Source organism: Cyclopterus lumpus, chromosome 13, assembly GCF_009769545.1.
Source record: "Cyclopterus lumpus isolate fCycLum1 chromosome 13, fCycLum1.pri, whole genome shotgun sequence".
Classification (NCBI taxonomy): domain Eukaryota; kingdom Metazoa; phylum Chordata; class Actinopteri; order Perciformes; family Cyclopteridae; genus Cyclopterus; species Cyclopterus lumpus.
This window is the reverse complement of record NC_046978.1, coordinates 8071923-8086353: the sequence shown is the minus strand read 5'-3', so window position 1 is coordinate 8086353 and position 14431 is coordinate 8071923. Positions and strand designations below refer to the sequence as shown.

The following is a 14431-nucleotide window of genomic DNA, read 5'->3' as shown; positions in this document are numbered from 1 at the left end:
TTCTGTTGCCATGACAGTCAAAGCACGTGAATGCAGCTCCCAGTTCATCAATATAATGAACTGTGACTCAGAGATAACTGTGGTACCCAGCGATGTCCAGTCGTCTCCAGTGAGAGCAACAGTTGGTGCCCGTTGTAACGCCGCCATCTTTGTAGTCCGCTGCTCTCCACTTGGCCGAGGCATGTGTTCATTGTTGATGTGTTCATTGTTCATGTGTTCATTGTTCCTGTGTTCATTGTTCATGTGTTCATTGTTCATGTGTTCATTGTTCCCGTGTTCCTGTGTTCATTGTTCATGTGTTCATTGTTCATGTGTTCATTGTTCCTGTGTTTATTGTTCATGTGTTCATTGTTCCTGTGTTCATTGTTCCTGTGTTCATGTGTTCATTGTTCCTGTGTTCATGTGTTCATTGTTCCTGTGTTCATGTGTTCATTGTTGTTCATGTGTTCATTGTTGTTCATGTGTTCATTGTTCATGTGTTCATGTGTTCATTGTTCATGTGTTCATTGTTCCTGTGTTCATTGTTCCTGTGTTCATTGTTCCTGTGTTCATGTGTTCATGTGTTCATTGTTCCTGTGTTCATTGTTCCTGTGTTCCTGTGTTCATTGTTCATGTGTTCATTGTTCATGTGTTCATTGTTCCTGTGTTCATTGTTCATGTGTTCATTGTTCCTGTGTTCATTGTTCCTGTGTTCATGTGTTCATTATTCATGTGTTCATTGTTCATGTGTTCATTGTTCCTGTGTTCATGTGTTCATTGTTCATGTGTTCACTGTTGTTCATGTGTTCATTGTTCATGTGTTCATTGTTCCTGTGTTCATGTGTTCATGTGTTCATTGTTCCTGTGTTCATTGTTCATGTGTTCATTGTTCCTGTGTTCATTGTTCATGTGTTCATTGTTCATGTGTTCATTGTTCCTGTGTTCATGTGTTCATTGTTCATGTGTTCATTGTTCCTGTGTTCATTGTTCATGTGTTCTTTGTTCATGTGTTCATTGTTCATGTGTTCATTGTTCATGTGTTCATTGTTCATGTGTTCATTGTTCCTGTGTTCATGTGTTCATGTGTTCATGTGTTCATTGTTCATGTGTTCATTGTTCATGTGTTCATTGTTCATGTGTTCATTGTTCCTGTGTTCATGTGTTCATTGTTCATGTGTTCATTGTTGTTCATGTGTTCATGTGTTTAAGACGTACTCCATGCTCGTGGTACTCCATGCTCGTGGTACTTCATGCTCGTGGTACTTCATGCTTGTGGTACTTCATGCTCGTGGTACTTCATGCTCGTGGTACTTCATTCTCGTGGTACTCCATTCTCGTGGTACTCCATGCTCGTGGTACTTCATGCTCGTGGTACTTCATGCTCGTGGTACTTCATGCTCGTGGTACTTCATGCTCGTAGTACTTCATTCTCGTGGTACTCCATGCTCGTGGTACTCCATGCTCGTGGTACTTCATTCTCGTGGTACTTCATTCTCGTGGTACTTCATGCTCATGGTACTTCATGCTTGTGGTACTTCATGCTCGTGGTACTTCATGCTTGTGGTACTAGCAGTGTTAACCCCCTCCCAATGCCAAAAAAATAATGCCGTTAACGCATGAACAAAACGTTAACGTGCCCAGCCCTAATATCCTAATATATAACTATTCACTTTCTTTCTTTTGTTGCTTGGTCGGCCAATGAGAACATCCTGTTTAACTATCGCACAAGACAACAGGTGGGTCTTTAAATTGGATGGCACCAAAGAAACCATCATTCTATTTAACCATATAGACTAAACTCAATGATAAGAACATAGATTCAATACCAACTGCACTTTACAGCTCCTCAGTCCTGGCACTTTTTGGAGGGTTTTGTTTACTGCCCAGTGTACCGGCATTCGTCATAAAGGTCAGCGCTGAGGTTTGACAAACTGCAGTGGAGGCTTTTAATCACTGTGCTTCAGTGCATGTGGAGTCTGGTCCTGCAGAGATGAAATAAACGGCTCCTGCATGGATGCTGTGCTTCCGAAGTCATGTGGTGGTAACTGAAGGAGTGGGTTCATGTTCCATTAACAAACCACTCATGAAAACCAGTAAGGACCTGTGAAGTGGTCAGTTATTTAAAGGGATCCAGAACACAGGAAATAACAGAGTTGCCCCATTTTAAAGGATGTCTATATTAAAGCTTAAGTCTTGAAATATTTTTTAAAATGAACAGTAAACTAATCCTACTAATCAAAATTGAGAATATATCTAGTCTTATTATTTAAAGGTTTCGGCGTTCTTTCCCTGGTGTTTCAAATGGAAAAGCCCACAGAGCCTTTAGAAAAAAAGATGGGACGTAGGTTACCAAAGTAAGCAAATTATTTAAAACAATAACGTATTGAATACTGTAAATGACTGGCAATATCAGAATGTTCTCACTGCTTTACTTTCCATTAGACGGCCGTATTCGACAAGAAACTGAAGTTGGTGTATCGCTCTTTTCAAAGGCACCCAGACATGCATTGACAAAACAGTCATTTCCCTCGCAGAACACGGGAGTTGCTTGTCTATTGCTGAATCGATCGGTTCGTTAGTGGTATTGTGTGACTTTCATATACAAACTATCGTGGCGCCACCAGCGGTACATTACTTAGCCTCCGTACCGGTACCCCTGCCTGCTTTTCCAAACAGGGAGTGTGCAAACCGCCAACTATGTTACTGTAGGTAAGACACCAACTCTGGATAAGGAAATACGTAGCCATGTCATCATGCAGAAACCTATGTCAGGTCAAGGGGTAAGAGGTTTTTAGAAGGGCTTGGGAAAATAGCATGTTGGTGCTAAAATATACATCTTTCTACCAACATTTTAATATTGGGATTTGAATACACAAGGAACACAATATAAAATTATATAAAATGTGACATTTTGTTTCTGATTCTGAAACCATTGCACGAGAGTGTGAATCTGATGTATGTGGCGTCTGTAGAGGTTTAAAGCTGGCATCTACCCACAATGGGCGACACTGAAACTAACTTCATTACGTATTCAGACACTGTCTGCTCTGTAAAAATGTATGTGCACTGACTCACCCCTAGACCATCTTTCTCTTTATGTTATAATGTATGCAAACATCATGAGTATGCTGGCCCATCTTCTTGATGAAATAGAAAGGGGGGCTGAGTTGGGATGCTCCTACTCAATGTGTGTCTCATACAGCAGGGGCTTTACATTTCATCAACACTGAACATTGCTAAGCATTTGTGCAAACACTAGTAATATCTTAATAAATATAAACTTTTCAGAATTCAGCACTGTGGTATATTTTTTTTACCACTCAAGACCCACTAAAATGGAAAGGAAATATTGGACTGCTGGTTCCAGTAGACGTTCACGCTCGATGGCGGCTGTTGAGAATGAGAATGTGGCTTGAAGTGTCTAAGTTATGGTAATTGCATCCTCTGTCTCTCTCTCATTGTCAACAAAGTCAAACCTGTCTAAAATAGAAACACTCCCCAACACGGTGCTGCATACAAATGTGCAAATAAATGCCTGCTGAGGTTCTTTGGTTGTTTGTTTACATCCTACACTCTTGGGGGCACAGGCAGACACAAATTTAGATTTGTGCAACTAGGCATAGCAACCAAAAAGACAAAAGAAAAATCGTCTCAAAGCAACGCCAACAATAGCTGCTGCAGCGAAAGTGGCCGAGGTCTCGTGAATCTTGAAATTGTATATTATTATATTATTTTTTAACTCTAAAATATCCTGCTCAATACGGACTGTATGTTGTCACAATGCTGTATGTTGTACTGTATGTTGTAAGCCTTCATTCATTTAATCGTTGCCGTGGTGGTGCAACACGTGGCCGTGGTGGGGCAACACGTGGCCGTGGTGGGGCAACACGTGGCCGTGGTGGTGCAACACGTGGCCGTGGTGGTACAACACGTGGCCGTGGTGGTGCAACACACTATAAAGCTCCATTGAGCTGAGGGGAACTGCAAAGGTGGGTGCTAACTGGGTTCATCACTAGTGACCCCTTTCACATACAAGTTGACACGTAATCAGTGGAGCTTCTATTTCTTTTCTTTTGTTGGTGGCTGGTAATGATAGTTAAGAAGAAAAGGAAACCTTAAAGGTGCAGCGGGACTACTCTCAGCCAGTGTAGCAGTCGAGCGGCAACATCCACTACCCTTTCATCTCCATCTATTTGTCGGTTCCTCTAAAGCTTCTTTGGGTTTATAGCCTCTCTCCCTTTGCTAAACACTATGCCCTCATTCCCTCTTTTGTTCTCCTCAGCTTCCAGTTCACCCCCGGCTGCTCCCTCACTCCCATCCCATCGCATCACCTCATTGTGTTCTTATATTTCCCCCTCTCCATCTTATACACCCACAAGCCATGGGTGACTGTAAAGACTATCCCTACCAATAGAGGTAAACTAAAACTAAAATAGGTATTTGGCAATTTCTGCCTCTTTTAACTTATAGACACATAACATCATAATATTTTAGATGGGCACTTAGTCCATGCACTGTATTAGATTCAAGAGCAGCAGATACAGAAGTACTTTTTGTAACGTGTGAGCACACTGACTGTAATGTCCCAGGAGCCCCGCATCGGGAAAGGAAAAACTCCCCGCAAAAATTCTTTAATGGGAGAAAAAAACTGAAAGAAATCTCAGGGAGAGCAAGACAGGAGCGATCCCTCTCCCAAGATGGAAGGAAGTGCAATAGGTGTCACGTTAAAGGAGTTTGTGCAGTTTTCCACTTACAAATCAAGCATCTCAGGATATAGTTGGTTATACATTTTACAAATGATAAGACAAATGTGACCTTTTGGCTATATAGAAAGAATTGACTAGATTTATCTAACAATTTTTCTTTTCCAAAAGGGATTTCCAAGTATCTATTTGCCTGATAAAAATACAATACAAATTTTATTTCTCTTTTTCTCTGTCCATTTAGTGTAACATATCTTCCGAGAGCTGTTGCTACCACTTCTATCAATTATTCATGACATTCCAGGGTATATTTGTCAACATCTTTTTGGTTAATGTCAGATCAGCATGTCCCCAGTTCTTGGCACTAAATGAGCCTCTGTTACACCGCTTCAACCCTATACATACAGTATATACATATATACATGTATGTGTGTGGGAGTGTTTGTTGCAGTACAGCAATTGCAACATATAGACAGGGAGCAGCTGGGAGCTGTTCGTAACAGACTGTGTGTGCGTGTGTCTCAACCTATGTGTCTTTGAGTGTATATGCTGCATTGTGTGTGTGTGTGTGTTTCAGCCGGTTTGTAATGCAGTGGAGCTGGTGGCGTCTCCTGAGGTCTTTTCGCAGTAGGGCAACACGACAGGACCTGATTCCAACAGCAGTGAACAGATGGCTGAGCTCGTTAGCAGGCGTGCACCGTACCAGGGGTCAGAGGGGGCTGTTCAACCAGTGGGGAGGCAACATACCTCCAAACAAGCACCCTAACCTGTTGCTGCTTAACGGCACACACTTTTAAATCAAGTGATGCATGACCTCTTCACATTTCTTTTCCCCAGCATCTTACCTGTTATACAAAACTATCTCTTCACTCATGGAAAAACCCTCATGGTCATGTAATCCGTGCAATGGCGATGTCCTCGGTCTTATTCGGACTGGGGACCTTTGTCAGATGAAGGCAAATAGTCCCCATAAGTATCTCTTTTAATATTTTAAAAATATTTAAATATACAAAAATCCTTCCATGTATTTCTAGTGTTAACTGTACATCGCTGATAAAGATGTGCTCATGCAGAAAACGTGTTGTGCACTTTTCCCAGTCCAAATGATCACAATCAAATGTGAAACCTCTCGCAGTAATTCTGATTTCACCGTCCACTAAATGTTTTTAAGTTATTCTTTATTTCCGCATGAGCGCAGTGAGCGAAAAACACAATTTGCATGTAGCGTTTCAGATTTACCCATGAAGTGTGTGTGTGTGTGTGTGTGTATGTGTGTGTGTGTGTGTGTGTGTGTGTGTGTGTGTGTGTGTGGCAGCATTCACCCAATCGTCACCCTCTGGAGGAAATGTCTCAGTTGTTCGGGGGAACACTTAATGCCATGTAAACCTGCTTCATGAAGCATTTTAGCTTCTTTTAGTTAATTGTTTTGTATTTATGATTTGCATATTCTCTGTTCTGGTTCTGTCTCACTTCTCTTATCAGCAATATTTCCAGCAGCAGCAGGCAGCTGACAAACTGAATATTTTTCTTGGTGGAGAACAAAACGGAGCCAAAAGTAACCTCATGCCATCTCTTTTTGATGACGTCATGTTAATTGAATGAATGAATGACAAAGAGGTCAAGGGGTGCTCCCTCTCATGACCACAGCTAGTTTTGTTTTTCATTGTAAATGTCTTCTCATGTCTCTTGAAATCGTTGAGCTTTAGATTATAAAAATAATTTGCAATTAAAAGCCAACGCTGCTCTTCTCAGAATTCATTATGTTACTGAATCTCTCTAATGAGGTGATTCCCACTCTAGCAGGCAGGACACATTGAGGAGATTTTTGCCATTTTCATACATCCTGGAAAGATACATCTATAGTCTGGAAGCCAATCTTCCTGATGTTGAATTGGCATATTTTCCTCTTTCTTTGATTCCCCTGCTCTTGTTTTCTCCCATCTGCTCAATCGAAGGTAATAAATGTGTGACAGTGATGAAAGGGGTTAAGACACAAAACAGAAAACAAATACTTTGCATGCTGGAGACCAAAAGAGACATCCCTTAGTTTTATGGGAAAATTACAATTAATATTGTAGTTGCACGGACAAAAAAAGACAGATCAATATTTTATCCTCTCTCATTCGGCTCTGGTAGACCCTTTCATCTTCACAACCCTCTTTCCCGGGCAATTTTCTCTTCCTTTCCCTCGAGAGAAGACATATCTCAGACTGCAGTAAGATAACAGATACAATGTGTGTAGCTGCAGTGAGTGTGTGCCTGACTGGGCTTTAAGCCACTGGAAATGGCCACGGTTGCTGCTGAACTAGGGCATTGTTGTTAACTTTCCACGGGGAGTTTTCTCGGTTTGGTCATTTGTTTGTGGAGAATGAGTGCCGATAAGGCGCTGCTAAATACCACTAAGCTTCATGAAGGACATCTCGACTGGCAGCACTCAGACCTCTAAGAGGAAGCTCAGAGAAATAAAAAGAGAAAAGCTGACAGATTACTAGAATTGTAAAAACAGAAATCGGTCTCGTAACCACGGAAGCCGGTTGATACCACTGAGCGGAGCCAAACAAAAAGATCATTTTTTTCTCAGTTTGCTCCAATATCAGACAAATGTCTTACTTATCGTTGGATTCCCGAGCAGCCCAGCATGTGTGCTGCTCTCACAAATGACGAGGTGAGCGAAGCTCAGCTATTTCCGCTGACTGTCTTTCTTACAATCTGCTGAACACAGCTGCTTTCTGCAGATTGGCAGCCAGAACATTTTTTTAGAACAATGCTGTGTGAGAGATGCAAGGCTCTTCACGTTAGCTGTGTTTGAGTGTGTGCTTGGATACACTATGATCGTCTTATCTCGTGAATTCTATGATAAAACAATTGTGTACATTTAATTAATAGACTCTCTTTAAAGATAAAGGTACAACTGATGATCAATACACTTTGTTGGAACATCAAAAAGCTAAACTACATTGTATTTAGCTGCAACGTTTCTGTAACAAGCTCCTAGCTGTCACATACGGGTTTCTCCCCCCCAGCAGGACACTCAGTGTATATTTCATAATGTCCTTTGTTAGCTGCAGACTGTGCCTCTGTTCTCCTCTCTCGTGCCTCCATTCCTATCCAACCTCATATAGGGCAGAGACACTCATCACCCGATCCCCTGCAGCTGAGGCCAATTAGGCTTCTTCCAGGCACTTGTTCCATGAGCCACTCCCCAACACCCCTCCGCAGCTGGCTGAGCCTAACCACGCCCCAGCCACCACAGTTTCCCGTCGCCCAAACCGGAGAAATCATATTTCCCTCAATAATCAGCCACAGGAATTGTAGTATTTTAAACTTTTGATGAAACTGGGTTGAGCCCTCTGCTTAGAGGCATTGCTCTAACCCTCCTAAAATAAATGTTTGTGTCCAGATTTCTGTCAAGGGTGTCATACCATGCCGTTTCAGGGGGTTTTGGCAGTGTGGAAATGATCAAATGGCTATTTCTTGAAGATTGGTCCCAACTTAAAGTGCCCTCTGGCCACAAAACAATACAAACCGCGACAGTCACGCTGGTCTTGTTTTCACCTTGTGAGTCTGCGTGTATGTCATCATGACAAAATGTTGCCCTGGAGACTGCTACTGAACTACCACCTAGTCGATTGTTTAGTACTTTGCTCTGTATTTCAGCGTCTGTCTGGGCCCTATTTCTCGTACGTGGCTCAACTAAGTCGATCAAATGTCCTATTAGCGAGCTAAAATTAACAAGATGATTGACATCAGGCTATCCCGGTTTCTCTAAGGCTGATCCGCCCTCAAACCATCTCGTTAATTTGAGCCAGACGTCAGTTCACAGGATAGTTGCGAGTGCCCGTCTGACTTCAAAAGGGGGAAGCGTCGATCACAGAAACCATGATTCTCTAACAGCACAAAGGCAAATAAACTTAAAGGAAGAGCCTCTTTTTCTCCACTGAGGAGCAGGAGATGATCATGAACGTATATGAGGAATTCCAGACCATAATCATGGCAAAATCTAATCAATTCATTCACTTCACTCGCGCTTGAGAGGGGGCGTGGCTTATCTCCATGGAAACATTTATAACTTCCGCCATTCACCATGGATTATAAAATAACCACTATTTCTGCTTTATACTTTTTGTGGACATCCCACAAACGTCTGAACATCTAATGCCCTCGGGTTCATAACATTAATATCATATATATATTTATACAAAACATCACCCGTAGGCTCACACAGCTCGGTGACTTTCACTGACTATACTATATGTCTAGATAAATGGATGAAAATCCTCTTTATTCACAAATCACATCCATTTGTCTGTGCATTGACTTTCATAAATCTACTCGCAACGCAGCATAAGTGTTGGGAAAATGTATCGGCTCATTTTAAGTGCCTCATTCTTTAAATGTGCCTGGTGGCAGTCGGCGTAATGGCATGCATCATCCAATGAGATCTAACATAACTATCTCAACTCTTTCAGAACAAATAGATAATATATAGGTGTATATTCATGTATGTGGAGATGACCATATAGAACTTTTATTGCATTTACTCGGACATGGCCAGGGAACGTAATGAACACATCCATGAGTCTCTTAAACGCTAAATACACTTTACGAGCACCACGGCATACAGCGGCTTTCCAGATGTTCTGCATCGCTGACACTATAGAACAATGTACCACAATGTACAACAATGTACCACAATGTACCATAATGTAAGGCTCTGCATACAGTCTGTGAGACAGTCAATGCTGCGGCGTTTCGTGTTCAATGTACGGCTCGAGAAGGTCTTTAATAAATGATTCCTTGTGGGCAGAATGGATAGCGCTCGTATAGGAAGTCGTCTTCACGTCATAAGAACTCTCTCCCTATAAAACGTTAATCTAACTAATATCGCTCCTTCATCAATTAGGAAGTGAGCTGGCACTTTCTTCAGGGGGCGTGGCCAGATTATCCAGCTAGACTGAATGAGCCTGCGCTGGAGCAGGCTCACATTTTTTGATGTGTTGCTATGGTGATTTTTTAAAACTTGCTTCGAGGAACCGAAAACTCTGGTTTGTGTAATCTCATCCGCGAAATTATCCCGCTAAACACGTTAGCCACGTACGAGAAATAGGGCCCTGAGAACAGATTTTGTCATAGCGATATCATCACAACCATGCATGGTGCAGGCATTAACTTTACAGGTGTGTAGTTGAGATCAAAATGAAGGCTGCGTGTACTCTGAGACAGCACCAGACATACGAGGTTAGAGGGGGTAATGCCCCCCCCCCCCCCACACACACATACTTTACGCCTCTGCACCTTGTTACTTTCCTTTTGTTTACGTTGTTGTTTCACAGCCAGTTTAGCCTTGATGACTGCCCACTGCTCTCCATTGAGAGCTAGAGTAAAAGCAGACACTCCAATCCACACGCTGTCAACTGACTGAGCATTACTCAGAATTGTAACTGTAATGCAATTACTGAAATATATATTGTAATTCCTAACACTCGATCCTGAAAAAGATGAGCACATTATTGTAATGCGTAACTGTATAAAATGTTAGGAATGACGTGATATCCTCTGCAAGTCAAAAGATTAAAAATTATTTGTGTGCACGGAATTCACTTTTTATTTTCCTGACGATGGAAACACTTTGGACACTGAGAGCAGCCAATAATATTGCACAATTGGAGGGAAAGGTGTGTTTGGCAGAGCAGCAGACAATAAAGAGAACATGTTTCAGACTTAACGCATACCATTTAGGACTTGGACTTGATTCTTTGACATCATAGCCAAATCATGAGATTTATGCGACTTGGCAAACAATGACTTTATCCCACCTCTGTTATACATAATGTATCATTTTTGAGACATTAGAACAATTGCTTGGTCTTTAAAGGATCGGAAAATGGGACAAAAAATTGTCTATCACAGCGGCATCTTCAAGTGTCTTATTTTGTCGGTCCAAAAGTTCAGTTTACAATGATAAGCATACAGCTTGGGGAAGTTTAAATCAGAGAATATTTGGCAGTTTTTTGCTTCAAAATGTACTTAAATAATGAAGAAATTATTAAATAGTTTGGCGAATAATTTTCTCTAATTGATTAATCGACAAGTTCATAATTGTTGCAGTTTACTTTGGTTTTAACAATCTGGCCCTATAACAACCTGTTACTGAAAGTGGCCTGCATGACTTCAAGTATGCCCAACTTTAAGCCTTTATGTGATTTAAATGGGTGAGTTATATCAAAATTCACCTTCTGCAAAATCGTTTTTTGTACCGGGCTGTTAATGTGTATTTATGCTGTAAGATGGTCATCTTAACATTATGGGTGTCTATGGTGATTGACTCACTTTTGCCGCCAGCCATTTGAGTAATTGCAGTTTTTTGCACTTCCGAGTTGGCTTAATTTCTTAGCATCTTAGGTTGCCGATTGGTTTTCAATTCAATTCAGTTTATTTTATATAGCCCAATATCACAAATTACAAATTTGACTCACACATTACAATCTGTACACAGATCCCAGGATCTCAAAAACTCCCAAAAAATAGAAAAAACCCTTTCACAGGGAAAAAGGAAAGAAACCGTCAGGAGAGCAACAGAGGAGGATCCCTCTCCCCGGATGGACAGAAGCAATAGATGTCATGTGTACAGATGAACAGCGTTACAGAGTTACATAAACACATTTAATGAATATGACAGAAATGTATGAATAATGAGTAGTAGGCATGGACCACGATCCAGAGCTCCACAATCCCTGAAGAAGGCGGGAGGGGGGGGGGGGGTGCGCACGCACGTTCACATATCAGCAGGGGCCATGGCAAGAAGCAGGCTCACCAGGCAGGAGGCATCAGACGCAGCCAGGTCCAATGGACCCTATGAGACGTGAAGTCACAAAGACTCCGGGGAGGAAGCAGAGTTAATAAGGTGCAATGGAGAGATGTAAATTCATCCATAAGGAGAGAGAGAGAAGAGGAGATAGGTGCTCAGTGTATCCTAAAACATCCCCCAGCAGCCTATAAGCTTATAGCAGCATATCTAGGGGCTGGACCAGGGCAAACCTGATTCAGCCCTAACTATAAGCACTATTAAACAGGAAAGTCTTAAGTCTATTCTTAAATGAGGGTACTGTGTCCACTGGTTCCATAAAAGAGGAGCTTGATAACTAAAGGCTCTGGCTCCCATCCTACTTTTTAAGACTAGTAGCCACGCATTTAGTGAGCGCAGCTCTCTAGTGGGGCAATATGGTACTACAAGCTCCTTAAGATATGATGGTGCATCACCAATCAAGGCTTTGTAGGTGAGGAGAAGAATTTTAAATGTGATTCTTGATTTTACAGGGAGCCAGTGCAGAGCAGCTAATACAGGAGTAATGTGATCTCTTTTCTTAGTTTTTGTGAGTACACGAGCTGCAGCATTCTGGATCAACTGGAGGGATTTAAGAGACTTATTAGAGCAGCCTGATAATAAGGAGTTGCAGTAATCTAGTCTGGAAGTAACAAACGCGTGAACCAGTTTTTCTGCATCTTTTTGAGACAAGATGTGCCTGATTTTTGAAATGTTACGTAGATGAAAAAATGCAATCCTTGAGATTTGCTTAACGTGGGAGTTAAAGGACAAGTCCCGGTCAAAGATAACGCCGAGATTCTTTACAGTGCTGTTGGATGCCAGGGAAATGCCATCTACAGAAACCACATCACCAGATAATTGATCTCTGAGGTGTTTAGGACTGAGTAAAATAACTTCAGTTTTAACATCAGGAAGTTGCAGGTCATCCATGTTTTTACGTCTTTAAGACATTTTTGAATTTTAGCGAGCTGGTTGGTCTCCTCTGGTTTGATCGATAGATATAATTGAGTATCATCTGCATAGCAATATGGAGTGTTTCCTGATAATGTTGCCCAAAGGAAGCATATATAAGGTAAATAAAATTGGTCCAAGCACAGAACCTTGTGGAACTCCGTGATTAACGTTGGTGGTCACCGAGGCTTTATCATTTACAAATACAAATTGAGATCGATCTGATAAATATGATTTAAACCAGCTTAGTGCGGTACCTGAAATGCCAATCAATGCTGATCCAATCTCTGTAATAGGATGTCATGATCAATGGTGTCGAACACAGCACTAAGGTCTAACAAAACAAGTACAGAGATGAGTCCTTTATCCAATGCAGTCAGGAGGTCATTAGTAATTTCCACCATTGCTGTCTCTGTGCTGTGGTGTTTTCTAAATCCTGACTGGTTTCTCTGCTCGCTGTTAAATTCCACCGCACAGTTTTCCCCCTAAAATTCTAAACCAGGTTTTCAGGGGAACTTTTCTTTCCTACCTCCCGCTATTAGAAAAAAAGACAACCTCCCTCCATTGATTTCCTTTTACTTTGTGACCAACATAGTGTAGTGTGCTGAGTCCCTTGTGTGTGCTGAGCTGTTCTAGACAAGCGGGCAGTGGGAGGCAGGCTGTGGGCTGGGAGTGGAGTAGAAGGGAGATGACAGTGCATGAATCCGTGAGAGCCTCCATGACAGGCGGTCCCAGACAAGGAAGCTGCGTATAAATAAACACAGAGCCCTTGCCTTGAGCCTTGAGAGACAAAATAGTAAGAGAGATGGGAGAGAGCTCGGGAATAGGATGACACAGCCTGCAGCGGCTTCCGGAGAGGGTAATGAGTTTGGCCAAGTTCCCATGAAATGCTGAGCCGCACACAGAGAGAGAGGGAGAGATGCTTCTAGTCATCACATTTGGGATAAAAATGTCCCCATCCCTTCATCTTTTTTCGTTATAAAATAAGTATATTGTTGTTTCTGCATCAAAGAGGACAAAATCCAATTGCATGTGACGGCTGTAGACGGCGCAGCAGGAAAGCGACCACGGTCCTGTGTTTACTGTCAGTATTGACTTCTGAATTCTATGCTCATGCCATTTGAGCCTAAAGGTACATCGACCTATCACCCAGTTTCGAGTACGAATGAAGAGGGATGAAGAGGCATTAGTCATATTGATCATATTCAGATCAATATCCATTTATGCTCGCAGCATCTTGGTGGCTCATGCATTGATCCGTTCTTCTCTTTATCTTCCCTCTTCTTTCCTGCCACTTCCTGCTTCTACCCTTTACTCATCCAATACAGAGGGTCTCTACCAGCTGGGTGGTCCACGCTGTGCCCCTCAGAGCAGCATTGACGGACTGGAGGACACAGAGGTAGGATCATTATGAACAGCCTCTCAGGTCATCCACCATAAGCCAAGAGCATGTCGAAGTACCCAGTTATTGGTCTTTCAAATATGTGGCCTCCTTTCTTTCCCTTCTTTTAAGTCTCTTGTTCAAGCTTCCCCTCCCCCTTTTTGCAGAGGAAATGTAAGACGCATGTGCTGCTGCTGGTGGTGCATGGAGGAAACATCTTGGACACAGCAGGCGGAGACCCCAGCTCAAAGGCTGGCGATGTGGACACGCTGGCCTCGGTGCTGGAGAAGGTGACGCGGGCGCATTTCCAGGCTGTCGCAGAACACATCAAGATCAAGCTGGTGCCATGTCTGGCTGTGTGTGCCGAGGCCTTCTCCCTGGTGTCCAAGTGAGTGCTGTTGCCAGAACAGGGAGTCAACAGGGAGTCTCATTATAAAGCAGGTCTAGGTGCTACATAAATAATGAAAAAATCAAAATGCTCACAACCCATATTCAGAAATATTCAGGGTTTATGTACGGTTGTGATGTCACAACTATACAGTCACCTGGTAAAAGTGCCGCTAAACTTCGCCTGCGGTGACTCTTTGAAGA

At 42.3% G+C, this 14431-nt stretch overlaps 1 protein-coding gene across 1 annotated transcript in view; it reads left to right on the top strand.

Moving 5' to 3' along the window:
- Positions 1-14431, top strand: part of pitpnm3 (PITPNM family member 3) — a 57810-nt gene that overhangs the window by 14573 nt on the left and 28806 nt on the right. Inside the window, exons 4-5 of the mRNA XM_034548998.1 lie at positions 13788-13858; positions 14008-14228. Coding sequence (XP_034404889.1) covers positions 13788-13858; positions 14008-14228 — 292 coding nt within the window. The remainder of the gene's footprint in view (positions 1-13787; positions 13859-14007; positions 14229-14431) is intronic.